The sequence below is a fragment of the Semicossyphus pulcher genome, unplaced genomic scaffold (genome assembly GCF_022749685.1).
Source record: "Semicossyphus pulcher isolate SPU_LCO1_2020_fin unplaced genomic scaffold, fSemPul1.0.p SCAF_9, whole genome shotgun sequence".
In the NCBI taxonomy this organism is placed as follows: domain Eukaryota; kingdom Metazoa; phylum Chordata; class Actinopteri; order Labriformes; family Labridae; genus Semicossyphus; species Semicossyphus pulcher.
The window spans coordinates 5315285-5340624 of NW_027211770.1; the positions used below are offsets into that span (position 1 = coordinate 5315285).

A 25340-nucleotide genomic window follows, 5' to 3' on the forward strand; every position below is an offset into this window, starting at 1 on the left:
TCATTGTCAAATTATTAAAAGGTTTTTCCGACATAGTTTGATACTTGTTTTGATGTTGCTAGCTTGTTAACACAGCAGCTAACGTTAAATACAAACTCAGCTGCGAAGTCCTTTATCGTTCAGTAACATTAAAGGACATTAGAGTTGATTTCCTCCTGGTGACCTGAACTCCCTTATCAAAGTCAGCTTAATCAATGAATACTACTGTGTAATGATGACGGAACCAGTTTGTTAAAACCCTGTGTTTTACTAACAGGACAGCTGGTGGACTGCGTCATGGTTTAAAGCTCACCTGTGGACATTAGCAGCAGAGATGTCTGTGAACTGCCTCCTGAGATGCACCATCAGGTAACACTGCTCTCAGATGCTGTGTAATAAGGCTGTGCATGCTGCTGTTGGCTGTAATATCAGCGTGTAGGTTATCAACAGCTGGATTTGATCATAGACATACAAATATATCTTTAGGCATTTTCTTATTGAGCTGCACTACACATCAAAATGATTCTGTATGGTAAATTTGGCACTAGTTCTCGTGTAAATCAATCAGTCTTGCTGTGATGGTCTGGTTGAAAGGCCAGGTCATACAAATGTATCAATATCTGCACCACATCATCCAATTCATGAAATATTTTTGGTGAAGGCTTAAGATAAGCTTCAGATGACTCAGCTGTACATTTCACCTAACCTGTGACAGATGCAAAGTTTTTTGAGTTACCTGCTGCTGAGATACAACCTGACAGCCTGCATGTTCACTGGTGTGACAAGGGTTTCAACCACCAACATCTGTATATCTGTGATAGCCCCATACTGGCCAGCCAGTCGAGTTATTACTGGAAAATAACTTAATACAGTTGTAAAAAAGTTTTCTACATCTGTAGGGAATTCATCAAAAATAGTGCCTGACAGTTGTGATGTTTACAGTCTCCATAGTATGAGGAAATAAAGGTCTGTAGTTTATACAATAAAGATGAAAGGACAATCAAATCTTTCGCTCACAATTTGCAGTCAAAGGTTTTCTGTCGTAAACAGTTGAAAAGAAGCTATGGATTGATCAATAATATAAGTATTTATTACTCAGAGAGCTAGTTATACATGGAGGGTGACTTAATGTCCTCTACACCTCTAGTTCTTCGTCGTACCTGTCTTCTCCACACTGACCTGTTGGTTATCCTCCATGTATGATCTTCTCTGTAGGCTGGAGAGGAAACATGTAGCTGCTCATTTCTTCCCTCACAGAGCTCTGTCAGGAGCAGAAGCTGTCAACGCTCTCAGACCGTTTTACTTTGCAGTCCATCCGGACTTCTTCGGCCAACATCCCAAAGAACGGGTACGTCTCCTCCATCTCATCCATCAATCAGCTGTTCATCAATACAGATGAATAACATGTTGTTAATCATTCTAATCGGAGGGCAGGTTTAGGCCTGCTGTGTTCTGCTGATGGTCTACAGCTCAGTCCGTTTCCTCACTTACCTTTCTATGTTTTTTTTCTACAGGAAGTGAATGAGAATTCCTTAAAGAGGCTCAACGGTTACCTTGACATCCTGCAGAAGCCCGGCCCTCGCTCTCTTCAGCCCATGAAGCTCACCTTTTATGTCAGGGACACAAAGGACAGCAGTGACGTGCAGCCGGACCTCCTGTCCTCAGGTACAGTGTGCATTAATAATCTTTATTATAGTTCATTATATCTTTATGAATCTATAACACCCGGCCTGTTCTCAGGGTTCCGCTCCGTGAGTTTCACCCTGCGGACAAACGACGTGTTGAGCACGGTGATGAACGTGTTGAAGTCCTGCAGTCTGCCTGTGGAGCACATGAAGGGACTAAAGGGCGGGGCAGAGACGTCTAAAGGACTACCTGAGGCAGGTGTGCCTTTCTACAGACCCATCAGATGGGACAAGAGCTACTACAGCTTCACCGGCTTCAGAGACCCGGAGCAGGAGCTGCAGCAGGCCCGCAGGGTGGAGCCCACACTCAGGTCAGAGACGCTCTTTATATCTTCAATAAGATGAGATTCAACTTTATTAAATCCCAAAGGAAATTATAGTGCCAGATAGCTCCAAACATACAGTACAAATACAAAACATCTGATTGGACAAGAGGCGTTCCATGAGTGGCGATATAGAGAACAACATCACTGGGACTTTTTACTCTGTGTATCACTCCGCCTCAGCCAGGTGTTCTGAATACTGTTAATGAACGTTACAGCAGACCGTGGATGTCTACATTGATCAAGCTGGTTCCTCTGAATCACACGGCAGACTCTTCTTTCACTGCTTGATGATAAATTAAAACAAACAGATAAATGTTCATGATAAAAACAGCTGATCTGACGTCACCTGGAGAAACAGAGTGCAGGAAAATGTTTGGGTTGCTAAGCAACAACAGTCCAGTTTCAGGTAAGCTGTGGAACTACTTCAGCTGGTGGAGCAAAAAATAATCTGTTGTTGATTGTTACTGTTTACTACTATTTGCCGCTTGTTTAACTGTTGTATAAAAGCAATATCAAACTCGAGGTTGTGATCATACTGAATATCATCACAACTGTGATTCAGTCATGGGTCACACATAATCACAGATAATCACAGACAATCACAGCCGATCATATTGATCTCGTGGTTCCATGTGTCCTCTCCAGCTTGTGGCTGAGAAACAACGAGCCTGAGGCGACAAAGAAGTACAGCGCTAGTCTTCCTCGCAGAGAGGAGCTGAACAGACTGAAGGAGCAGCTGTGCCACAGATTTCACCTGTCTGATATCAGGTACACTCGGCCTACCTGAACATGTCTACTCACCTGTTTGAACACACTCACAAGCCTTTTTAAGGTCCAGGTCCAGCCTCCGGGCTCTATGATTAACCCAAAGGTTTTTGTCCTTTTTTTAGTGTTTCATCACTTGGTTGAACATCACAGTGCTGAATCTTTCCCTCCTTTGGGCATCTGTTTATAAAGTTTATAGAGTGAGGAACGGCAGTCTATCTCTTTAAAAGATTCAACTTTATGTTATGGTTTTTCCCATTTCAGCTCAATATGGCTGCCTATTTCTAGCCGACCCCCTTTTTTACATTTAAGTAACCTCAATGGACGTCTGAATACGAAGTTATCAGATAGAAGCTTGCCGCCTTCGATGCCAGGTATCAGAGAGGTTTTAACCACTTGGTCCGACAGTTTCAAACATGAGGACGCCTCGATGGATAATTTAAACTTTGTGTGTGAAGAGTCGATCAGGCTGTAACTCCTGCAGTCTAGTGTGCAGTGATGCAGAGTCACTGCTGAGCAGATTCACATGACAGAACAGTGACAGTCGAGCAGGACACAGATCAGTCTTCCGTCGGGACTGAGGAGCTTTAATGTTAGAAGCTGTGTTCATATGATGATGATGATGGTGGTGATGGTGATGATGGGGATGATGATGTTGGTGGTGATGATGGTGGTGATGATGATGATGGTGGTGATGATGGTTGTGATGATGATGATGATGATGGTGATGATGGTGATGATGATGGTGGTGATGATGGTGATGATGGTGGTGGTGATGATGATGGTGGTGGTGATGATGATGGTGGTGGTGGTGATGATGGTGGTGGTGATGATGATGGTGGGGATGATGGTGGTGATGGTGGTGATGGTGGTGATGATGGTGGTGGTGATGATGATGATGATGGTGGTGATGATGATGGTGGTGATGATGGTGATGATGGTGGTGGTGATGATGATGATGATGATGGTGGTGATGATGATGGTGGTGATGATGATGGTAGGGATAATGATGGTGGGGATGATGGTGATGGTGATGATGGTGGTGATGATGGTGGTGGGGATGATGGTGATGGTGATGATGGTGGTGATGATGGTGGTGGGGATGATGGTGATGATGATGGTGATGGTGGTGATGATGGTGGTGGGGATGATGGTGGTGGTGATGATGGTGATGGTGATGATGGTGGTGGTGATGATGGTGGTGGGGATGATGGTGGTGATGATGATGATGGTGGTGATGATGGTGGTGATGATGATGATGGTGGTGATGATGGTTGTGATGATGATGATGATGATGGTGGGGATGATGGTGGTGGTGATGATGGTGATGGTGATGATGGTGGTGGTGATGATGGTGGTGGGGATGATGGTGGTGATGATGATGTTGGTGGTGATGATGGTGGTGATGATGATGATGGTGGTGATGATGGTTGTGATGATGATGATGATGATGGTGATGATGGTGATGATGATGGTGGTGATGATGGTGATGATGGTGGTGGTGATGATGATGGTGGTGGTGATGATGATGGTGGTGGTGGTGATGATGGTGGTGGTGATGATGATGGTGGGGATGATGGTGGTGATGGTGGTGATGGTGGTGATGATGGTGGTGGTGATGATGATGATGATGGTGGTGATGATGATGGTGGTGATGATGGTGATGATGGTGGTGGTGATGATGATGATGATGATGGTGGTGATGATGATGGTGGTGATGATGATGGTAGGGATAATGATGGTGGGGATGATGGTGATGGTGATGATGGTGGTGATGATGGTGGTGGGGATGATGGTGATGGTGATGATGGTGGTGATGATGGTGGTGGGGATGATGGTGATGATGATGGTGATGGTGGTGATGATGGTGGTGGGGATGATGGTGGTGGTGATGATGGTGATGGTGATGATGGTGGTGGTGATGATGGTGGTGGGGATGATGGTGATGATGATGGTGATGGTGGTGATGATGGTGGTGGGGATGATGGTGGTGATGATGGTGGTGGTGATGATGATGGTGGTGATGATGATGATGATGGTGATGGTGGTGATGATGGTGGTTGTGATGGTGGTGATGGTGGTGGTTGTGATGGTGATGATGGTGGTGATGATGATGATGGTGGTGATGATGGTGGTGATGATGATGGTGATGGTGGTGATGATGATGGTGGTGATGATGATGGTGGTGATGATGATGGTGGTGATGATGGTGGTGATGATGATGATGGTGATGATGGTGATGGTGGTGATGATGATGATGATTGTGATGGTGGTGATGATGGTGATGGTGGTGATGATGATGGTGGTTGTGATGGTGGTGATGATGATGATGATTGTGATGGTGGTGATGATGATGGTGGTGATGATGGTTGTGATGATGATGATGGTGGTTGTGATGGTGATGATGATGATGGTGATGATGATGTTGATAATGATGGTGATGTTCTTTACTGCAGGTGGCAGCGTAGCTGGGGGGTGGCCCACAGGTGCAGCCAGCTGCAGAGTCTGAGCCGACTGTCTCAGCAGAACCCAGAGACCCTGATCAACCTGCAAGGTAACAACAGACACCTGAGGACAGACGCCTGTTAGCACTCATACTGAACCTGATTCACATACACGATCTGTCTGATCACAGCATCTGATCATCCTTTATCTTTATTAGCTGAATCAGGAGTCTCCTTTAGACAAGCTGTTTGGAGAATAATTCCAGTTTAAGGCGACTTCAACGTTGTAATGAGAGTGAAGCACATTCATTTTCAAACCACCTGAGAACAGGTGAAAAGAGAAGGATGAGAAGAGTTGATTCTTGTTCAGTTCCACTCTGAAGATTTACACTCGACCGATAGAAACAGAGACGTTTACAGTTTGTTTCTTACCCATGTTGTTTGACCAGGCTGATCATGTGACCTGTGAACACACCTTTAAGCTTTGAGTCAAACAAACTTAAGGTTTTGTCACGCGAGTAATTTTTTCCCCCCTGAACCAAACCCTGTTTTCATCATCTGTCTTCACACATGTGCAGCAGACTCTTGTAGACGTGTAAAAGGTGACCCCTCCCTTTAACCTGCTCTTTCTCCTCCAGGACACACGGTGGTGTTTGCTGACCAGTCGGGGATGAACGCGTCCGGACACGTCATGCTGGGAACCATGGACGTCCATCACCAGTGGACCAAAGTAAACAAGCTTCATATCTCCTGCATGTTCTCTGTGCTCCTCTCTGTGTTCTGACTCCTCCTCCTCCTTCTCTTCAGCTGTTTGAGCAGCTGCCCAGCTACCGCAGCCTGCAGCAGCAGACAGACTGGCTGAAGGAGCGGATCAGCCTCCTCCTGGGGGGCACTCAGGTGGTCCACATGGAGAGACTGGGCCCGGTTCAGCCCATCGCAGAGCACTACAGCACCCTGAGCTCCTTCCACAAGAGCCTGCTGTCAGGACGCCTCCGCCTGCACCCCCGCAGCCTGCAGGGCCTCACCATGCTGCTGGAGAAGTATGCACACTCACACACACACACACACACACACACACACACACACACACAAATACACACATGCACACACTGCTGCTTTAAGTATGACATTTGTTGTATGTGTCAACCACAGCGACCGCTCAAGCCCCAGTCTTCATGAGATGGGACACTTCATCATCCCCACCAGCTGTGACCCCCCCAAGCTACAGGTGTTCCTGCAGAGCCAAGCCCCCGAGGCCAGACAGCGCACACAGCGCAGGAAACAGTGAGTCACTCACCTCTTCATTCAGTTAATAAGAAGAGACCTCCTAAAGAGTCCTCTTTTTGTCCCACCTAAACAGTTTAGAAAGAGTTCTTCTCCTGTCAAACTCTCTGAGCCGGTAAGCGACATGCGTGAGTCATGTTTGATGTCTGAACCTCATTTATTCTTTATTTTCTGACAGTGTCCAGTGTTCAGTGTTTTCCTTCAGAGGAGTTCAACAATGAAAACATGTCATGCTCTGTTACTGACTCCTCCTTTTTCTGTGTGTGTGTGTGTGTGTCTGTGTGCAGGCTGCAGGTGGAGGAGGAGTCTGTGCTGAAGCAGTGTCTCGGTTCCCTCTCTCTGAGGAGTCTGTCTAAGGAGCCCAGCGTCTCCTCCTCTCAGATGATCCGGTGCTGTCAGAGGCTGGTGGAGCAGCCGTCCCCCCTCCTGCAGGGCCTCCACCTCTGTGTGTCCCACTTCTACTCTGTCATGCAGGACGGGGACCTGTGTGTCCCCTGGGACTGGAAGAGCTGATCGGGGACTCTGACAGGCTGCAGGGTCATCTGCTCGTGTTGGTAGCTGTTAGCTTCACAGGATGGTTAGACGTCAGGTGATCATGAACAGGTTTAATATCTGTCAGCTCTGAAGGGAAACCTTCATGTGTTCAGTGGTTCATTTAAGCTTTATCCTCTTGCTGGACAGAGGAGGACTCAGGGGTTCCCAACCTGGGGTCGAGGACCCTCCAGGGCTTGCACAATCATTCACAAGAAAGGCAAGAAACATTTCTCCTGTTTAATGTAATGTTTTATTTAAATGTCTTCTAAGCACTGTATTTAAGCTCCTCCGAGGTCAGTGATGACCGTGTGAGAAGCTCTTTGGTTAAACTGTGATAAACATGGAGACGCTGTAGAGTCAGACAGAGGAGGCACATGGCTGAAGCTTTCACAGACAGTTTGATGTGTGCACGGTTTGACAGAGTCAGTGTTGCTGTGTTACAGTTGTGTTACAGGCACAGAGTGTGTCCTAAGTGTGAACTAAAACCGTCTCAACAGTAGGTCATTTGTTAACTTTAACAGGGACCACCTCAGCCCAACATGTATGGTAGAAACTGTACTTTCCTGTGTGCCCTGAAGGCATCATGATGACAAAAGTAGTCGTGCAGACGGACCAACGTATTCCTATGCACACTGACTGTGTGTGTGTGTGGGGGGGGGGGGGGCTGTTTGGTGTACTTGTCTTTCAGTGGTAATAAAGCTCACTGCACCACTCTGTCTGTGCAATAGCCCGTCCAATGAGGAGGTCCCGATGTGTGACGGTTCTTCATGTGTTTTCAAATCAATTATTACTGTTTAACTTATTGATAAGGACCAGCTGCTCTTAAACCCTGAAGAATATTCTTGAGGATTTTTTCTCAAACATTGAAGAAGACTCTGCCTCCACTCGTCAGGACGCGACCTCTCAGCACACACATTCACATAACACATGTGGGGGCGGGGCTCAGACAGACAGACGTTACTACTGGTTTCTTTGAAGCAGATGTTTGTGGTCGTAAATGTTTATTTATAAAATGAGCTAAGTTAAATGAGCTGTCCGTCCGCGGCTGCAGGACGTGTTCAGTTCAGCTGCTGTGCTGATAAAAAGACTGGAAGGACTGGAAAATGAAAAACTATTTGACTGACCTCCACACAGCTGACCAATCACAGCGTTCAGTGGGCGGGGCAGAAATGTCAGACACAGGAAGATGTGGAGGGTTTCAGGTGTTTATGATCTATCGAGCAATTTGTTTGAAGCACGCTGAACTGAACGTATCGATATTTGATTCTGTCGTCGTGTCAAACATGAATTATAAACGTGTGAATATAACTAATGTTTGAGAGCTGTGTGGAGACGATCCAGGAACATCATCCCTCTGCACAGTGTCACATGTGGAACCTGAAACCAGGACTGACCCGGTCTGTGTGATCAAGGATGTGGACTTTACATCATTGAGTAAAGATGGCTGAGAATCAGACGCTTCCACTCAAATAAAAACATAATTTTAGACTCCACTGATTATAATGACAGCTGTTAGTGAGAGAGAGAACTGGACTCTAAATACAAACGGTACAAACTCATGATTGTAACAACTGCAGGTAAAAAGTGCACAAAGGACTCATTTGACTATAATGTAAAGGTGAGCAGGTAATGCCTGACACATTTAATGCAAGTTGTTGAGTCTATTTTTTCTTTGTGTAAAATAAAAATATATATTGTAATAAATCAGAATAATATAATTAAAGCTTTAGGCTTCAGTCTGTGTTTTAAATCCAACGTGTCTTTATGAGTCACACCATCCTCAAGTCTTCTCATGTGGACTACAATAAAGAAAATAAAGACAGAGCCAGCTCAGGTGAAAGACACCTGCATCAGGTAAGTGTTTGACTCCAGTCTACATTACAAGTCCCTCTAGAGACTTTTGCAGATGGTCTGGTTTGTTTTTGTCGCTCATATAGAGGCATCAGAGTTAATTTCAGTCTGTTTCATAACCAGAGAAAAACTCCTCACAGGAGCTTCAAGTTATTTCATTTAAAACTGGGAGAGATCCAAGATGCCGTCCTCGAGCTACTGCTGGTGTTAAACACTCATTTTGATGCACAGATTTCTTCTTCCTACAGAAACTGAATTGTATCTAATTATTTTTCTCTCTGTCAGGCTCTCCCTCAGTTGCTCCATATTCAGTCCTTTTTAAAACCATCAAATCCAGAAGTGACCCTCCTACTCAACAAACTAAAAACTATTTCTACCATTATCATATTTCAGTCTTTGAAGAAGCTAAAGGAACCCAAACTCCTTCCGCTGTTTTCTAACCTGGAAAAATACTTGAATGAAAAAAAGAATCATTTTTTAGGATATTTTTACATTTAACATATTTGGATGAGGACCAGTAGAGGATCTATGGATTCACTTTATATCAGAATATTTTAGGTTCATTACAGTCCCTCGTTTTCAGAACAATACACTCAAAGTGAAATATTGAGTTTCAACTTGTGGTGAAAGTAAAGACCTGTGATACGACCTGTGATACGACCTCACTCAGCCACAAGTCTGTTTTAATCTTTGGCCTTTTTATAACTGAATGAATTGTAATTTTTTTCTCATCTGATTTTTATTTACATTAAACTTTTTGAGTTTGTTTTTTTTACTTTTGTTCTGCTATTAAAAGTTATTCTTGTTTATGACAGAAGAGGCTCAGTGTTTCCTCCGCTTTCTATGATCACAGTTAAGCTGTCTGTGGTACAGATAAATTGTACGTATTCAGGTGTGCTGCAGGTATTCAGAGTCACACGTGTGGTACAGTAAATAAAATTTATTTTCATATCAGACTTCTCACAGGTTCCTCAGTCTAAAGGAAATAAAAAGTCAGCGGCTCTCAGTCCATGATGCCGCTGCAGCTCATCAGTCAGTCTGCAATTCATACGACTCCTGACACTGAGGGGAAGCAGCTTCATAAATATCAACGCTCCGGTGGAGGGCAGGTGTGTGTGTGAGGTGGGTCTCAGAGGGATGTCTGGAGGCTCATTTACGCTGCACCTGTGTGAAGGAGGAGGGCAGCTGGATGGGCTGGACGGGCTGGAGAGGCTGGACGGGTTTCTTCCGGGAGTCTGGAGAGACTCTCTGCACGGCAGAGGGCAGCAGCTGGTTCCTCTTGATGATCTGCAGAGCCAGCTGGGTGTTTCCTGGGGGAACAACGCACAGACAGGAGGGGGGATTATAATCACTCGCTCAACAACGCTACAACAGGTAATACTCTAAAAGTGATACTCTAAAGCATGATCACACAGTGACGGTTCAGGGTTCACAGGCATCTGTGGTTATGAAACAGAGGTTTCAGTGCTCAACAAATCACATCATCAGATGAACTGCTGAAGACTCAAGAGTCTGTGTGTGTGTGTTTGTGTGTGTGTGAGATGAGATCTGACCGTTCTGTAGCTCTAAGTAGACTCCCAGCAGGATAGCTTCAGGTGGGATCTCCTTCGTATTCACCATCGAAGCAGCCTGATGAAGACAAGACAAAAAAACAACGAGGAGAGGATTAAAACTTTCTACAGTCAAACTAAACTTAGCGGTTGTCATGTTAGCTGTTGTGGTGGTTAGCGGCTGTTGTGTTAGCTGTTGTGGTGGTTAGCAGTTGTGGTGTTAGCTGTTGTGGTCGTTGGCGGTTGTCATGTTAGCTGTTGTGGTGGTTAGTATTTGTCACATTAGCTGTTGTGGTGGTTAGCGGTTGTCACATTAGCTGTTGTGGTCGTTAGCGGTTGTCATGTAAGCTGTTGTGGTGGTTAGCGGCTGTCGTGTTATCGGTTGTGGTGGTTAGCTTCTGTCGTGTTATCTGTTGTGGTGGTTAGCTTCTGTCGTGTTAGCTGTTGTGGTGGTTAGCGGTTGTCACATTAGCTGTTGTGGTCGTTGGCGGTTGTCATGTTAGCTGTTGTGGTGGTTAGCGGTTGTCGTGTTAGCTAGTGGTTGTCACATTAGCTGTTGTGGTCGTTAGCGGTTGTCATGTTAGCTGTTGTGGTGGTTAGTATTTGTCACATTAGCTGTTGTGGTGGTTAGCGGTTGTCACATTAGCTGTTGTGGTCGTTAGCGGTTGTCATGTAAGCTGTTGTGGTGGTTAGCGGCTGTCGTGTTATCGGTTGTGGTGGTTAGCTTCTGTCGTGTTATCTGTTGTGGTGGTTAGCTTCTGTCGTGTTAGCTGTTGTGGTGGTTAGCGGTTGTCACATTAGCTGTTGTGGTCGTTAGCGGTTGTCGTGTTAGCTGTTGTGGTGGTTAGCGGTTTTCCAGGTTACCTGATGCAGACACTTGCGGGCCTTGTCGTACTCGCTCCTCAGACAGTAGGCACTGCCCAGGTTGAAGAGCATCATGGCCCGAGCTGAAGTCACACTACTGGGATAACACAGGGGGGTCTGCTTACCTGCTACACGCGCACACACACACACACACCAGGGGAATTATTATAGCGATTTATACTTGTTAACTTATTATAAAAGCATGCTGCTCTGTTAGCATTCATCAAACTATATTGTACTGAGAGTAAAATGCTGCTGTGATAAAAATCTAATACAAATTGTAAATAATCTTAACTTAATACTGGGAACACATTCCTGCACAAATCAACATGTGCAGATCAAACTCTTCTTAATATCTGTATAGTCATGGACCAAGGAGTCCCTGTATGTTTGTATGTCCTTTTTTGACTCAGAGCCATTTAGGTACTTTAATCTCCATTATTCCTTTATAAATATCCCATCTCTTCATAAATCTTCTTTTTAAATCTATGCACAGCTTAGCTCCTTCCTACATTGGTGACATTCTCACTGAATACACACCGAACAGATCCCTTGGATCATCAAGTAAAGGTCTCCTCATTACACCTAGAATTAACTTAATCTGCTCATGGCGCCTTCGGTCATTGTGGTCCTACTCTCTGACATTCTCTACCAATTTAATTAAGATCTACTACAACCGTGTCTTCTTTTAAAAGTAGATTAAAACATATCAAGCTTGAAGCCATGTTTGAAGTCGACTCGTTGGCGAGGGTTTGGGTGTTTGTGTTTGGTCGATCGTGTCTCGGCTGTGTGTGTCATTGTGTGGGTGGGTCTCGGGTGGGGTGTGCCAGGCTGGCCATTGTCTGTGCTTTTTGTATCTGTTTTCTGTACATAGTGTCTTTTTATGTTTTATTGTCCTATTTTATATACTTGTCATGTATGATTGTTGCCTGTTTTTAATCTTCAGCACATTGAGTCTGTGCTCTGTCTTTTGAAATGTGCTATATAAATAAACTTGATTTGATTTGATAGGTGATCTTTGCAATAGTTTGAGCATTAAGGTGAAATCTGGACTCACGGGACTCGACGGGCTCGTCTCCTTTGTCCGACCCTGTACAGAAAAACAAACCAGCATTAATCCAACAGTAATGAAGTCTGTGTTTGTGTGTAGTGACGTGTGCAACCTGCACACCTTGGTCCTGATCGCTGGTCAGTACTCCCATCGACACGTCACTGACGTTCTCTGGGTTCAGGTGGGCGATGGCGTCAGAGATTCTGTCCAATGAGATGAGGGCTTCAGCAGCGTACAGGTGACCCAGGAACCTGAGCACAAAGGGACAAGTGAGTGATGCTCAGCTCTCTGTGTGTCAATCGAAACAGAGCAGGTGAACAGCTGGACTTACTTGAGGGATCCGGACACCTTGGTCTGATGAAGCAGCTTCTCTGCGTGGTTCAGAGCCATCAGGTTGTCACCCAGCGCTAATGCCACGTAGGCACTGCAGGCCAGGATGGAACACCTGCACAACAGACGGGTGACATCATTGATTACGTCACAGGAGTCTGCAGGTGCTATAACTCCTGAATAAAGACTGAGGAGGGGTCCTTACCTGAGGTTTTCTACTTCCTGTTTCCTGAGAGGAGATGACGGTGCTGCAGACAGAAACTTATCAGCCTCCTGACCTTTCCCACTGCAACACACACACACACACACACACACACACACACACACACACACACAATATCGTCTGTCAGTGTGCAGCACTCAATGAGCTGATTTCAACTGTTATCCTCACGTCATTTTTGTGCTCAGCTATAAAACCTCCAGTATTTACACTAATCATTGAATAAGGAGGCATTCATTTTAAAAGGCGTCTTTCTGTCTGAGTTTATAAGATTGATCGAATAATCCAGCTGTCATTTTCATTAATCATTGATTTATCTTCCAGTAGATAAATTGTTCAATAACTTGCTCATCACTATATCCCAGAGCCCAAAGTGACGTCTTCAAAAAGCTTCTCGTGCAATGATGCTCTGCTGAGTCAGAGCGCCCTCTGCTGGACAAACTACATGATGACACCATTCATAGATCACCCCAAACACTGTTTTCTGTTTCTATGTTCTGCAGACAAAGAGGCACGTCCGTGCATTTTAGAAAACATGCAGATACTGATATATATGAGATAGCCCCCATAACAGTCAATAATCTGTGTGTGTGTGTGTGTGTGTGTGTGTGTGTCTCTATGTACGTTCCTGACCTGCAGGCGTCGCTGTTCTCGCTGCCGCTCTCGGTGCTCCCTGATTGGCTGGAGCTCTTGGATCCGTTCTCTGTCTTGGCGTCCGGCGTCTGGTGTTCAGGAAGCAGCAGCAGAGCGTTCCTCAGACAGATCGCTGCAAACTCCATACTGGCTACTGGGATGGCTGCTGACTGGCCCTCGCTGCACACACGCACACACGCACACACGCACACACACACACACACACACACAGAGTTGAGTAATAGTTTTCTTATTTTAAACAAAGCACCATTTGAAACGAGCGTGAGGTGTGTCTTCACTGTGTCTTCCTATAAAACTGACATATAACCAGAAAGGTTTCCAGGTGTTACTGAACATATTTTGTACTCTCTAGCCATTCTTTAAGCTAAGTTAGGCTAATTAATTTTTTTAAGTAGAACACCAAGTGTAGCAGCACCAAGTTACACACTGCTGCCCCCTGCTGGTCAGGGCAGGTACATGTGAATCAGCAGTGTTTCTTGTGTTGTTCAGGGCTGCAGGACCGACCTGGTGGAGATGACACTGACCTGTAGATGGTGTTCTGAGTCGTTTGTGATGCCAGGACGATCTTGCGATGGTAGCCCTGCCCGACGATAGACTGAACGATTCCTTTTTTACACGGTAACCCTTTACTCTCCTGCTCCGACCCCTGACACACAAACACAGAGCAGGAAGTGAGATCAGGTGGCTTTCTGCTCACCTCGACATAACTGTAATAAAAGTAAGTAGTTTGACTGTTTGATAATACTCCGCATAGATTTCATTATTTATGGGTCCTTGAGCCAGAACAAACACACATTTCAGTAAAAGGCGACAAACAATATAAAAAATATGCAATATGCATGGTGCAATGGAATTAAGTACAGACTCAATGACTGAATAAAGCTAGTGTGACATGAGTATGCAGGTGAGTGGAGTCGTACCCCCTTGTTGGCAGAGATGCAGCACTCTGCGAGTCGCAGCCACAGTCGGGGGTTAGAGTGGTAAACCTGCACGGCCTCCATCAGACACTCGAACGCCGCCAGGGGCCGGCCGATGTGCAGCAGCTGGATGCCACAGTTATACAGCAGCTCGTAGCGCTTGTTAGCTAGCAGAGCACACATGGGGATTCCTGTGAACTTCTTAGCTGTTTGTAGAGACAACAGAAGAAGGGACTGGTTACTGTTGCTAACAACACATTTTCCTTATCAATCATCTGCTCACACTGAGTCAGCTGACAGCACACAGAGGTTGCTGCGACCTACATTGCCCATTGCCTCCGTCTCCCAGCTGTGCACAGGTGTGGTCATTCTCTTGCAGCGCCTTCTTGAAGTAGAAAATGCCCAGGTTATGTTTCCCCATTGCAAAGTGAATGCAGCCCAGATTGTTCCAGAACATACATCGAACACATTCACCTGAAGGAGACACATAGATAGAAACACCTGGTTACATGTTCAGCACCTTTTAGCCATGTAATGAGACATGAACAGTCTGAACCAGGGCCAGTGTGGCTCTCTGACAGCAGCTGATCAGGAGAGGCTTCAGTGTCTACAGGTAGAGTCATGCTCACCTGTCTTTATGGGTCCAGGATGCTCTGCGATGTTGGAGCTGTTCAGCAGCTTCACTGCTTTCCGATAGTTTCCTCTCAGGTACTCAAAGTTACTCTTTAAGAAGAGCGAGGGAGCAGACTGGAGGAGACGGGAAACACAGGTGAGAGAGAGAACAGTGAGGAGGTACACACTGATGTCACTAGTCCCTCTCACACAGCCTGTTCAACGCAGGGCTGTGAAGAAGTCATTACACTATTCTGTTAAAGGTATGAAGGGCGAAGCCGATGTCGGAGCCAGCAAGACGTCGCCATTTTTTTGGGAACCAGATGTGATCATATTTATTTATATTTTATATACTGCTAGTGTAGTCTCTGTAACTACCTCAGCTGGCTTTAACAACAACATTACTGACTGTCAGGCCTGTGTACATGCATGTGGACATCAGGGGCTGAATATATAAACCTTGAAACCCCGTATGTGTCTGTTTCAGAGTCATTCACAAAGCTGTGCTGGACAAAAGTAACTGCTCAGCCTGAGAGAAGCTGGAGGTGCAGAGGGCTCCACCTCTTCACTGTTTATTCTCTCATGGTGTATAAAAACATGCTCCTGTGTCTAAACATTTGCAGTCAATTACACAGCAGCAGTCTCTTTAACGTTCCTTCCATATGTTACTGTTAAATTATGACTGATGAAAGTGAGACTCACGTTCCCTGCTGTGTTCATCACTGATTTGATCTCCCTCTTACAGGCCTTGGAGGATTTCATCTGAATGTAGGCTCTCACTTTGTACTGCAGAGGAGAAAGCCGTCAGTCACAGAGTTACAGAGTTACAGAGTGAAACACAGACACAGAGCAGGTTAGAAACGCACCTGATGCATCTTTGATTTGGCCGCCTCGATCATGGCTGTGAACTCTGCTTTCTGGTTGGCTCCGTCTTTGTTGGAATTGTTCTGGAAACAAAAGGAGCCTTCAATAAAACAGCGAACTGTGCGCTTTAACTCTTTTGAGTATTTTATTATCAAACTAAGAACAGGGTCAGTAAAAGGCAGCGTGCTGGTACCTCTCCTTTGCCGTTCTTGTTGCTCCCCTGCACTGACAGTTTGTCGAGCACAGCCAGCAGGTGGAGGGCTTTCTCTGGTTGGAAGGTGAGCAGGTACAGATCCACCAGCAGGAAGCACACGGCCTGAGCAAACTTCTCTTCTAGGACAAATAGCACAATGACTGCATGCCAAACTCAAGGCTCACACATTCACACTTATAACATCAATACATCAGTATCAAGAGATGCACGGTGCAGGAACATGCTCAGAGAACTAGATCATCATCATATGGTGAAGGCAGCTGAGCTTTCCTGATAGCTAGTCTCTCCTGTATTTAAAGACCACGTTTCCCATGAATCCTGTTACTAAATCCTGCTTGTCCTCATTCTACGTATTCTGGGCTCTAAATGACTCACAGAAATAAAACGTTGTCTCCAGTAGATGTGTTCATCCTGCAGCAGTGAAACAGGCTGTAATGGCTGCAACATAATCCTTGATGGATCAAAGGTCGTCCACTAAAAGTTCCTGTTGTTTCCACTGACAGGCTCAGATTGTTATTCTAAGTGTGTGACAACATTACACAAAGGATCCCTACAGAGATAGACCTTTTTGTTACAGAGGAAGATGATTGTTTTAACCACAAACAGACGTTACATCGCTCTCTGTGAACACACCAGACTCCATTCATAAAAACAGGGATTTAAGCTCACAGAACACAGGAGCTGCTGCTCTGATGCTGCCTCCATCAGTTAGGTTTTTTATGTTATTGTGTGATGCAGAAATATTGTGTTGGATCCAATCGAACCAATTTAAACACAAGTCACAAAATTACACAAATAAACCAACGGATGAAAGCAGCAGAGGACCAGCAGCTCCTGTGTTCGCTAAGGTAAAATGACTGTTTTTGTCAGTGGAGTCTGGTGTCTTTGAAGAGAGCATCCTAACAGCTGTTTCTGTCTCCTCGACTCTCTGGACCTCTGGAGTCGTTAACACTGATTATTATTTTGTCAAACATTAAGATTTTAACCATTTTTTTTGCTTGATAAGATTTCAGTTCCAATCACAACAATCGTCTCTTGAATTGACGATCTAATGACATGAAGAGTTCAGTAAAGTACCAGGACGTACCAAATGGTTCCAGGAACTGGTAGAGCCTCTCTCCTATGGAGATGGCCTCAGAGTACTGTCTCATGTGATAGTGGATGATGGCCTGATTATAGTACAGCAGACTGTTCTCGACATCGTCCAGCCCGTCCACGTCCTCCGCTGACGTGTGAACCTGAGAAGTGAGCACAGGAAGTGTGATGACATCATTGTGATGAAGAGCGTCATGTTCAGCACTCAAAACAAACTCAACATGATCTGAAAAGTACGATCACACTCCAGCAGCAGTTACCTGGTTCTTCATGGCCATGAGGGTCTGCTTCAGAGTCCCGGTGGTGGTCTGACCGCTCTTGTAGAACTCGACCACGGCTCTGTTCAGGGCGATCTTGTAGTCCTCTTTGTTCAGCTCCAGCAGGGTTTCAAGCTGCTTCAGACACTCGTCGTACCTCCCCACCTGAGAAGAAAACAGGAGCAAGATTCACTAAACATGAATCAAGTAATGCAGAGTGACATTTGAAATGCAGAGAACAAGTCTGACTGACTTCATGAGGGTGTCAGGAGATAAAGCAGATGATTTACCGAGAATGCTTCGTATGCACTCGCTGCCACTTCTTTCTCCTGGTCCGTCATGCCAGGAGACGATGAGCTGTCGTGCTTCGTCTCATTTTGTTCTGATCAAAACACAAAGGAGAGAACAGCTGCAGCGATTCATCGACCAGTTCATCGAGAGAAAACTAATCACTATCATAATAATCTACTCATTGATGGTAATGGCTTCTTATATGAGAAGATGTGCTGCTTTGCTTTGTCATGTAGAGGAGCAGACGAAGAGTCGTGGGGTTTTCAGTGTTGGTTAGACGAAAAGAAGACGACACTGCTTTGGGCTCAGACATGTTTTTCACATGTTTACATTCATATTTTATGACTAAATAATAAACAGATTAATTCTGAAAATAATCGGTAGATTCGTCTATAATAAATACTTTTAGTTCAAGAATAACATCTATAAAATCAACCCTGACAAGGAGTCAAAAACTCGTGAGACAGAGAGACAGAGTGGGGGATGACACGCGGCAAAGGGCCGAGGGCAGGAGTTGAACCCGGGGCCGCCGCATTGAGGACTGTAGCCTCTGTACATGGTCGCTGATTTAACCGCTAAGCCAAACCAGCGCCCCAGAATAATATTCTTGAATTGGTCTTGATCCGCTCGACTAACAAACTGATTTCCACATGGTGGGATGTCTTCTTAATAGAGCCCGACATTAAAGGCGGTTTTTAGCTCCACTTTGTGTGTCATTTTCAGAACTAGAGTTTTTGGATTCTCTGCAACAATGTGGTCTAGATTTGAGTCCCGATCAAATACGTTCCAGGTGTGAAAAAGCAGGAAAATATTAGTTTTTTGTCATGTGCAAAAAAAGAGGTCTGTTTCTAGTCCAGATTTGATCAGTCTTAATGGTTTGGCTTTTGATCAGGATGTGGTCATGTGTGCTGTAGAGGTGGAGAGAACAATGAAATCTTAATTTTTCACAAATATATTACAAGTTTTACAAGTTTAACAGAGGGTTTCAGACAGAGATAAGGCTTTAACTAAGATATATAAATAAATATCAAAAACGCTCAGCAGAGCAGAAAACAGTATCTGTCACTCAGCAGTGCAGTTCAGTTTCCCCTTCACTGCTGAATCAGAAGCTGCAGATGGAAGCTTACTTCTGTGTAGTGAGGTCTGGTTATTGGAGCTCATTGCAGTCCTGTGAACTCACTGACATGTTAGTAGAAGCAGCTCTGCCTCACCATCACACCCACAGCAGACTGAACCGTTAACACAAGCGTGGAGGATCCATTCACTCTGACACTAGACTCTTAAGCAGCAGCAATTAATCTATCAAAAGAATATGAATAAAATAATAATGATAAAATAATATTTTGATAATCAATTAATCACTTGTGTGATTTTTCAAGCTAGGGTTAGGGTTCAAAACTAGGGTTTTCTGCTTTTGGTCCTTTCGTTAATAAAAAGTCTCTCAGTAAACTGTCCAGACTGTTGTGTGATCAGCAGTCGGCCAGTTGTCCTTTCTCTTTCTGTTCTGATGTTTGGACTAACAACGACTGAGCCTCCGGAACACGTCTGCAGCCTTTACGCACTGACTCCCTGCCTCCTGATTGGCTGGTTGGATGCATGTGTACCTAACGCAGTGTAGCCTACAGGACCTGACAGTTAAGAACCTCATTCAAAAATCACTTGGTTTTAAACGTCCTTTCATCTTTAAGACCTCCCTTTAATCAATGATGTATTTTGTCCTCTAAAATCTATAAAAAGCGTATCCACAGAGTTGGTTCGTTCTGTAAACATACGCTATATACGTCAGCTTGCGTTACTCACTGTTGGCAGAATTGCGTTGTTAAATTAGCGCTGGGTAGATTAAATATACGCCGAAATTACCAAAGAGAACAGACCGTTAATTCTACAAGTGTTCAGGTCTGAATGGGTCGTTTGTTTTGCCACTAAGCAGGACACTAAAATGCGACACTTCTGAATGAAGTTTCGCCTGAGCGTGTCCTCGGGCAACATGCACCCGGCTATGCTAACGTTTACTATGAGCTGCAGTTGGTGGTGAGCTAAGCTACAGAGCAGAGAACAAGCTAACGATTCTCCGAGCGTTAGATGACTGAGGCTCTTCAGAGTATATAAGCAGTTATTCACTTCATAGTTAGTATTACAAAGTGCTTCTGTTCAAGGAGTTACGGTTAGCTCAGAATGACCATTACAAGCTACCCAGCTAGCGTTAGCTGACACACTCACCTGTGTTTTCTGCCATTTCCGGAGCCTTTCAAGGACAGGGAGAGAGTCCAGATTAGTGTATAATATTCTATTAGATTGAATTGTGATTGAGCGGCAGAACAAAGGTTAAAATTGATATTAATTGTTTATTCTCCAGTGTTTCACACAGAAGAGGGCTAACTGAAATCTGTCTGCTCCGCTCTAAACAGATTCTTCTTCGCTGGTTGTAACAGTTTGCAACCAACGTGTTTTGACGTCACACTGCCACCTGCTGGTAAGGACGGGTCGTTGACAAAATATACTGTATAAATATACTGTACGTGTAAGCGGATCATTCTGCATCACGTTAGTGACAATTTTACCAAATTATCAACATGTAGACGACTCATGAATGGATTTTTTTTACCTTAAAAATGTGTTAACTGTTTCTTCATTGTATGTTTTCTTTTGATTATTTTACATTGAAATAATACAACATGAATCCATCCAATCTGCCATTTGGAATGTGCATTTTGACTCTCTTTAAAATGTGCTCACTTTGAAAAACTTTTTCATTTTCATGTAATGTCAGCTTGATTCATTACTGATAAAAAGTTTTTCTTGGAGACACTTGAGGACATTTGCTCAAATCAACCTCTTCAATCTTTCCTAATATGTATGTTATCTCATCAACACAGCTGTCTTCCCCATGTGAACTTTGTAAGAGCAGACTTCCCAGAACAGGACAATCTTTGCCAGAATATAATGTCACAATAACAGCTGTTTACGTTTATTTTTTATTGCCTTTTGTTTATAAGTGTTAATAAACAGGCCGAGCATCTTGTTTAAAATATGGGGGGGGGGGGGGGGGGGTCCAACGATTCTGTTTCTGTCGAGCAGCCCCCCATGCCAGATTCAGTAGATAATGACAAGGTGATATGAAGAACTCTACTCTGTGACACAGATGTTAAAATCCTTTTATTTTTCTCTGTGTTTTAATGTGGACAATATGTGAGATGATCAAATCACACTTGTCAGCCTCCTCTCCAGCTGCACGCTTAAATCAATGTGACAGGAAGGGTGAAGTGAAAATGCTCGGGGAACCAGCTGTCCTCCCCGTCCTTACGTTGCTATCCAAGAGTGGGTGTCTCGAAATGTTCTGATAAAATACACATACTTTGAATTGGACCTGATAACTTCACCGCTGCAGATGAACAGTTTATTGACCAGTTTCAATCAAATGTCAAAGCTACCAATAAGAATCTCAGAATCATCTTTGACCACTTTATGTCATCACATCACATCTGCTGAATCTTTGGATGGCTTTAAGACGCAGCTAAAAACTCATCTGTAAACACAAGCCTGCTGGTTACGCTCCATCCCCGTCTCGTGTTTACATTTGTTTTCGTTTGGCCTGTTTCTTATTTTTCCTTGTTTGATTTTTGATTTTTTTTATAAGGGTGCCACCTGGTGCACGTCTGGGGAAAGCCTGGATGAGGGGCGGGTTGCGGGGAACCCAGCAGCGCTCCTCAGGTCCATAACCCTCCCAGTCCACCTGATATTATGAGCCATGACCCTAGCGGCGCACATCCAGCAGCTATCGAACTGAGCAGGCAGGGTAGCAGGTAGTTTTAACTGAACTGCACAGAGATTGGCAGAGATGAAAGACCAGGTGTCTGAACCCACAGTAGGCCACCAGTCATAGGAAGCTGGGATGGGCACGGATATTCGAATATTGGATTATTCTGGGTATTGGACTATAGCTGTACAGCTGGGGGGTTTTTTTGGCCTAAAGTTCATTAAATATTATTCATTAGCTTTATCAATCACATCTTGTTCATTTAACATGCACACCAATGTCTTTTAAAGTATGTAAAAAGTATAAATAAAGAAAAAACATGCCTGACACAGCAGAGTGACAAAACTCCAGACACGCCGTCAGGATCGGACAGGATCACACGGCTGTATTCTCCAGTGGGTGTGAAAGAACAGTGTATTAATATCTGTGGGCACAATTGTCACTGTGTTTATGTATGTTTGAGGATTATAATAAATTTACCTCTTAGTTCCGTGTGTGTATATTTCTGCGTGTAACAGGCAGAGTGTGTCAGAATGACAGCGTGAGATGGAGAGCTTGGTGTTTCTTGGCCCGTGTGTGGCTCAAGCAGGAATCTCCCTGAGGTGAAGCGATCGTGTGTGGAGGCAGTGGTGAGCTTGTCCACGTCTTCTGGCATCACCTGATCGGCACCAAACCGAAGGCAGTATCATGATGTTAGGGAAACCTAGGGAAACAAAAGCTCTCTGTCTCTCTGTCATAAACAATTTCATTTCACTGCGTCAGCAAATACATATATATTTCCTCATGAGGAGGAGCACTACTGTGCGTCCCTGTGTGTGAAACAGACAGACACTCGTGCATTGTGAACTCACCAATGTATGCCAATCTTACTAATACGCAGTGTTGGGTAATGTTACTTTTAAAAGTAACTTGTTACGTTACCGCGTTTACTACTTCGACTGTATCGACTCTACCGTCTCTGCATCGCCTCGTTTACGGCCCATAATCTGTAACTCTGCAGCCTGATAACAGGACTGACAGACGCAGTATAACCTTTACCGCTCTTTATGATGCTAACATCTGACAGTGAACTGGGCAGAGGCAGACAGTATTAGGCACAGCTGTTTCCATGACAATAATACAACACGGGCTCTTAGTCTCACCAGTGTTGTGGAGCTGTGTTTAGCTGCAGATGCTTCTTCACGTTCGAAGTCGAGCTCTTCACAGCTGACGAGCACTTATCCTCCAGACACAGCTTACATTTCACTGTCATGTTGTTCACGTCCCTTTCACCCAAACATTCAGAATAATGTGAATATTTCCACAAAGTGAACGCTGTCCTCTCTGACAGCTCCCTAGCTGAGTTAGCTAGCTACACATGTGCACTGACACAGCTGTGTTTACCTTCTGCTGGAACGCAGCTACCTGCTAAGACGGAGGAGAGAAACAGAAACAGAGCTTCAGGGAGTTTCTGTTATTGTCAAACGGAGAAGGGAAATCCAGCTTTTTTCTTGGTAACAGATTACTTGAATTGCAAAAGTAACGCGTTACGTTACTTGTTACAACAAAAGAGTAATGTGAGTACTCTAACGGATTACTTTGTAACGCGTTACCCCAACACTGCTAATGCGCCCTTCAAATAGATGAACTGCTTCGGGTGAAAAGTAGCGCTGGAGCCGGATATCCTGTTTTTTTTTTTACAGAATATTGATATGCCTTCAAATGCCCATCCCTAGTAGGAAGGTGAGGGTCTGGTGGGTCCCGGGATGGCAGGTCAGTGTGAGCCTCCTTAAAAACAGAGCCCACGATGCTTGACATGAATTTAACTGCTTAGCTGACTGGATGAAGGACTGATTCTTGGTGGTTCTTGTTCCAAAGAACAAACCGGTGGTTCGCCCCCTCCAGCAACTCCAACACAGCAGTGACCTTAGCTTGGTCCATCTGCACCTGCCCCTGTGCAATCACATATCCCAGGAAGGAACGCACCGTCTCTCCTCCTCGTCGGTTCGGGATCATCCCGTATTATAACATTAAAAGCAGTCTCCTTACTGAATAAACACAGACTCCATCTGTGTGTGTTCAGATCAATGATCAATGAACAAAACGGTTTTAGAATGTTGCAGAAAAAATCGCAGCGGTGTGAACTGGTTAGTTGCAGAGCTCTGTAGAACGCTGTAGAACTCTGGCCCTTCCCAAGAGAAATGCAACATGCACTTTGTGACCTTTTTCTCACAGTTACAGATCCAACTTGACCGGCGTGGATTTCAGGCAGGAGATGGAAACGCTGGGTGTGATGCTCTGCTGTTCTGCTCAAAGCATCATTTGCACAACTTGGTGATGATACAGCTGCAAACAGATGGACTTGATATTTATGTGGAGACCCGTGGAGTCCATGTGTTTATCTGAGACATGTACTTGGTGAAACATGGCTTTGATGTCGGCCATTGCTGCAACGTCTTGCATGAATGGAATGAGGACTCCAATGAGAGTGTTGATAAGATCAGGTCCCTGCAAAAGCTGGCAGTTCAGTGACATCCCTTTGTATGTTGCTCCGCAGTCAAAAACAATAGCACACTTTTCCATCACTTTGTTTTGGTTGATCAGCAGGCACCGTCTCAGCATGTCCTTGAGGTATCATGTAATTCAGGAACACAATGTATTCCTCATTAAATGGGCTTTTCTTGTCAAGATTTCTTTGCAGGCTCTGGAGGCGCCGTCCTGCATCACAGTGACTGTAAGATGTTCCTGTCTGAAAGGTGAGCCAGCACAGTAAGGGCCCCTTATGCTTACAATATGCATGAACATGTCAATCTGCTCCTCTCATAATCTCTCATTAAAGTCATTGTTGGAGCTGTTCACATTGTTTTTGTATGTTGGGATTGGATAGGAGCCATTTGGTTATTAATAAAAATTATTATCAATAATAATGGTGTTACAAGATGACTCCTACTTGCAACAAAAGAGGAAGCACACAAACTCTTCACCTTTTAAAGATTTATTTGGCCCAACAACAAAGTAACCGACAAACCAAGACAAACATGTAAGTTGTCAGTAGTGTGAAGAGTGTATGGATGAGCGTGTCATTAAGTGTGAAATACGAATGAAAGCTCATATGGTGAGCTGAGGTCTGCAGCCTTCCTAAATACAGATGAGCCAGGTGAGATCAGGTGTGTTGAACCTGCCTTGACGACTCTGGCCTTCACCCCACCTGTAGTCAACCTGAAACCAACACAGGATCAGTAACTCAGACACAGCCACTGATGAGGACAACCTCAGGGTCGTCACAAACCTCTCAGTGAACTTTTGGACTAAGCTGTGCGGCTCTGGATGTTACTAATGGGGAAATGCTGCATCACTGAAGAAGGTCAAAGGTGAACTGAAGAAGACACCGGCAGGTTTGTGTACATGTCACATCTGGAGAAAAAGTGTTCCGAATCTTAAAACGTCTTAAAGCTCCTGTGAGGAACTTTGGCTTTGTGTTGGTTTTGGCGCCCCCTGTGGACAGAGCCGTACCTCTCATCTCTTTGCTCATTTTGTCCTGTTCATGCTTCAGTGATGGTTTTAAACAACACATCTCATCCTGCTTTCTGTAACAGTCACATGTATCACTAACTTTGCCCTGTTTGCCCTGTAACATGTAAACAAAGGCAGCGTGCAGGTAATCGCTTCGTCTCATGACCTCAGATCAGAGAGAGTCATCAGAGTTAATTTCAGTCTGTTTTATAACATGAGGAAAACTTTTAGATTTACATTATATAAACATGAGGCCTTAAATAGTCTTGAAGTGGAATTCATGAGGTTTTAATTTCAGCAGTTT

At 44.6% G+C, this 25340-nt stretch overlaps 2 protein-coding genes across 4 annotated transcripts; one reads left to right on the forward strand and one right to left on the reverse strand.

The window, feature by feature from the left end:
- Nucleotides 1-245: 245 nt before the first annotated feature.
- On the forward strand, nt 246-7669 carry tcaim (T cell activation inhibitor, mitochondrial). The gene is made up of 10 exons (XM_069656183.1): nt 246-348; nt 1195-1327; nt 1494-1644; nt 1720-1975; nt 2636-2758; nt 5212-5309; nt 5838-5929; nt 6007-6239; nt 6352-6483; nt 6771-7669. The coding sequence occupies exons 1-10, from the start codon at nt 314-316 to the stop codon at nt 6994-6996; spliced, it is 1479 nt and encodes a 492-aa protein (XP_069512284.1). The 5' UTR covers nt 246-313; the 3' UTR covers nt 6997-7669.
- Nucleotides 7670-9802: 2133 nt separating this feature from the next.
- Nucleotides 9803-20202, reverse strand: cnot10 (CCR4-NOT transcription complex, subunit 10). Of its 3 annotated transcripts, none has more exons than XM_069656834.1 (19): nt 20008-20202; nt 17787-17878; nt 17500-17661; nt 17232-17382; nt 16124-16260; nt 15933-16013; nt 15769-15852; nt 15084-15201; nt 14779-14928; nt 14458-14660; nt 14062-14183; nt 13517-13696; nt 12869-12949; nt 12665-12778; nt 12454-12584; nt 12340-12372; nt 11283-11410; nt 10422-10497; nt 9803-10178 (listed from the first exon to the last, which is right to left on the reverse strand). In XM_069656834.1, exons 1-19 carry the CDS (start codon nt 20021-20023, stop codon nt 10018-10020), a joined length of 2220 nt encoding a protein of 739 aa, XP_069512935.1. In that variant the 5' UTR covers nt 20024-20202; the 3' UTR covers nt 9803-10017. The 3 variants fall into 3 exon arrangements, with proteins under 3 accessions (XP_069512935.1, XP_069512936.1, XP_069512934.1); XM_069656835.1 differs by having other exon boundaries at nt 11283-11407; nt 16124-16263; XM_069656833.1 differs by having other exon boundaries at nt 16124-16263.
- Between the last annotated feature and the right edge of the window lie 5138 nt (nt 20203-25340).

Bases quoted from the DNA above. Each gene is read 5' to 3' on its own strand.
- cnot10 (XM_069656833.1), bottom strand. The intron at 14,184-14,457 runs GTACGACTCCAC...TTTGTGTGTCAG, and splicing joins GCATCTCTGCCAACAAGGGG to GGGTCGGAGCAGGAGAGTAA. The intron at 10,179-10,421 runs GTCAGATCTCAT...TTGTTCCCCCAG, and splicing joins CTACTTAGAGCTACAGAACG to GAAACACCCAGCTGGCTCTG.
- tcaim (XM_069656183.1), top strand. From the start codon at position 314: ATGTCTGTGAACTGCCTCCTGAGATGCACCATCAG. The intron at 2,759-5,211 runs GTACACTCGGCC...TCTTTACTGCAG, and splicing joins TTTCACCTGTCTGATATCAG to GTGGCAGCGTAGCTGGGGGG. The intron at 5,930-6,006 runs GTAAACAAGCTT...CCTTCTCTTCAG, and splicing joins TCCATCACCAGTGGACCAAA to CTGTTTGAGCAGCTGCCCAG.